Source organism: Carassius carassius, chromosome 36 (assembly GCF_963082965.1).
Source record: "Carassius carassius chromosome 36, fCarCar2.1, whole genome shotgun sequence".
NCBI lineage: Eukaryota > Metazoa > Chordata > Actinopteri > Cypriniformes > Cyprinidae > Carassius > Carassius carassius.
The window spans coordinates 5,165,746-5,168,904 of NC_081790.1; the positions used below are offsets into that span (position 1 = coordinate 5,165,746).

General features: G+C 39.9%; 1 protein-coding gene across 1 annotated transcript; it reads right to left on the minus strand.

Moving 5' to 3' along the window:
• Window positions 1–1,677: 1,677 nt before the first annotated feature.
• On the minus strand, window positions 1,678–3,159 carry LOC132116650 (proteinase-activated receptor 2-like). The gene has a single exon (XM_059525510.1). It carries the CDS (start codon window positions 2,844–2,846, stop codon window positions 1,743–1,745), a length of 1,104 nt encoding a protein of 367 aa, XP_059381493.1. The 5' UTR covers window positions 2,847–3,159; the 3' UTR covers window positions 1,678–1,742.

Sequence of the window (3,159 nt, forward strand, 5' to 3'; positions counted from 1 at the left end):
AGAACGATGGAAGACCAGGGCGAGGTGCGGTTTACAGTCTTTAATAAAGCAAACTGTCTTCACTGAATAATATAGAGAAAAAAAAAAAAAAAAAAACACAGGCTCTTATCAGAGCCAAAAACAGGAACAGCCAGACGACTGGGTCTCAGACAAACTACATAAATATCCACGAGGGTAGAGGCAGGGACCCCAGGATGCATACAGCCAGTACGAAAAACAGTGAAGACAGCCAGCAGAGTGAACAGCCAAGGGTAAGCGCTGCACAGGTACTCTGCAAACAGGCACAGCTGGATGATACACAGTCAAATGACAAAATAACTCACAGTTGCAACAATGACTCCACAGACAAGACAGAACAGGACTAGGAAACAGACGTGTCTCACGAGAGGTCATCGAATAATCCGACAACAAGACAGGGCTAGAAAGAGGGAATAAGAAGCAGAGACAATCAAGGGTCAAAGAAGGGACAGGTGAGGAGAAGGGAACGAAAGGGGAAACAGCTGAAATAGATAATGAGCGGAGGAGTGGATGTGTGTGCGTGATAGTGTGAATATGTGACCACAAGAGGGAGACAGAGAAGGAGAAAAAGCAGGATCATGACAAAAGCAGCAGTTTCACTCATAAAATCAGACAAGTCAACAAAGCAAGATATTTTGATATGAAACATGCTCATACTATTAATCAAAGCAGGATATACTTTTAATAGTGCTATATATTCATTAAAACAAAAGAAGAATGAATTTTGTAAATCATTGTGTAAACAGTTTTACGTTTAGCAGATTGTTTTTTTTACTCTGCTCAGTTGCTCATGTTACATGAGGCCCATTTTGGCCCCACAAAAGCAGAAAATGTTTAACCAAAGGAATGTTAACATTTAGTAGCCGAAAGATAACATTGTGAAGTCTTATGTGGGTTAAGCTTCATGGATTGTGTTGATGATACAGTTTGTCATAGTTTCTACAAACAACATATGACTCACTTATACAATCCACATGTGATCCAAGGAATTTAATTATTAATAGGAAAATTATAATCCAGCAGACAAACTTTCAAAGCAAATAAAATATTTATTCAGAAGAGACTGTGCCTTAAGGGGTAAAGTGCGTAAAAACAATGAACTGACGGGAAATTCTCTAGAATTTCACTTTTGAGATAATGAAGTTAACAGTTGAATACAGTTACAGTACAGTTGAATTTAGAAAATGAATCTGCATGACTTAAGAAAAATATAATTCCAACATTTGCATCACAGACAAGCATGGTTAGACTTAATTATGGCTATATAATACAGTTATGTACAAAAATAAGTCATTGTGGCTAACAGGCAAAAACAAAAATATCAAAAAAAAATATTAAAAATAGAACAAATTCTGGCTAAAAGATCATTTTTACCCATTAAATGCTGGCAAATTCACATGAAATATTTCACAAAGCCCATCTGAACAATATTAAATGTAAAAACTGAATGTTCTGCCATGGACTACTTTGGCTTCACAACCCTGAGTTTTAAATTAAACGCCACAGAAACAAAGACTGTTCCGTTCAAACTCCTCCTTCAGCTTTGGGGTTTACGAAGGTCTCTGAAGGTAAATGTCTTCAATAACTCTTCAATCTGCTCTCAGACAGTTTCAGCATCATCCAATGGAGAACACAGATCATGAATATGAAGTAAAATCGTATATATATTCCACATAGAAATACATAAACTCACTTCCATCATGGTCCATGTCCATCTGCTCTCATCAGTTGCTGCTTTCTGTGTTGCCTGTGCTGAAAGTATAGGTCTTGGTCGGTTTAGAATACTTGAATGAGTTAAACGAGGCCCTCATCCTCTTCACCGTTCGACTGCTACGGCACAGTAGCGTGTTCTTGACGTGCTCCCTGAACTCATCCGAGACGTAATAGTAGATGAAAGGGTCCAAGCAGCTGTTGAGACTGGCCAGGCTCAGTGTCATGATGTAGAAACCATAGCCATTATTGACCTGGCCATTTCGCAGGAGAGCGTAATGCACAACCGACATCACGTTACTTGCGATGAAGCAGATCAAGAACGTTATGAGCACCGTAAGGATGAGAACCACAGCTCGTTGGCGGCTTTTTCCAGCATTCCCCTCGACTGTGGGATTCCCAAGTGAGCGAAGGAGAAGAATATAAGCTGCAATGATGACCAACAGTGGGATGAAGAAGACAAGACCCGCCATCACCATAAAATAATAATAAGGCAGCTGAACATCCAGGAACACATTGCCAGATACAAAGTTCTCCATATGGATAATACTGACGTCGTGGCAGGTGGTGATCTTGAGGAATGAGAGTTCAACGGTTTGCTGGTACAAGTACAAAGGTGTAGTACTGACACAAATGAAGATCCAGATACAAACAGATATGATGATAGCAAACTTGTTGTTTTTTCTTTGCTGGGAGAGCGGGTGAGCGCAGACCCAGTACCGCTGGATGCTCAGACAAGTGATGAAGAGGATGGAGCAGTACATGTTGCCGTAGAAGAAACCCACAAAAACTTTGCACATCCCTTCACCAAAAGTCCAGTTATTTCCTTTCAAATGGTAAACGATCTTAAGAGGGGTCCAGATGACAAACATCAGGTCAGCCAGTGCTAGGTTGGCCATGTAAATGGTACCAGGGTGAATTTTCTTTGACCTGAACAGCAACACATATACAGCCATCGCGTTGGTTGGTAGCCCCACAGACAAAACAATCATGTAAATAACTGGCAGGAGGATAGTTGTGAGACTGCTCTGTAATGTATCTTTAGTGAGCGGATCAATGTGGAACGGGTCCATCAATATTAAACCTCGTCCTTTGGGTTTAACTGGAACAAAACACATCGATTGTGAATCTGAATGTGAATTCTAAATGACTGAATTACAAACAACAGTAGGCCTACATTTGAAAAACAAATACCTAAGCTACAAAATCTATTAGAAAATAAAAACGAATTAAAGCGACTAACCTGGATCCGCCGATGCAAAAGTTAGCCATACACAGGCGAAAATAAACAAGATGCTATAACTTGCAGACACAGCCATAATTCGTGTTTTGCAAACTTCTCGGTATTTCCCAAAGTAAAAGAAGTCCGGATCTTGAAGCGTTGAATGAGCTCCGTTATTCCTCTAACTGAAATGTTCTTGGTCTATTTAA

Bases quoted from the DNA above. Each gene is read 5' to 3' on its own strand.
- LOC132116650 (XM_059525510.1), bottom strand. From the start codon at position 2,846: ATGTGTTTTGTTCCAGTTAAACCCAAAGGACGAGGTTTAATATTGATG.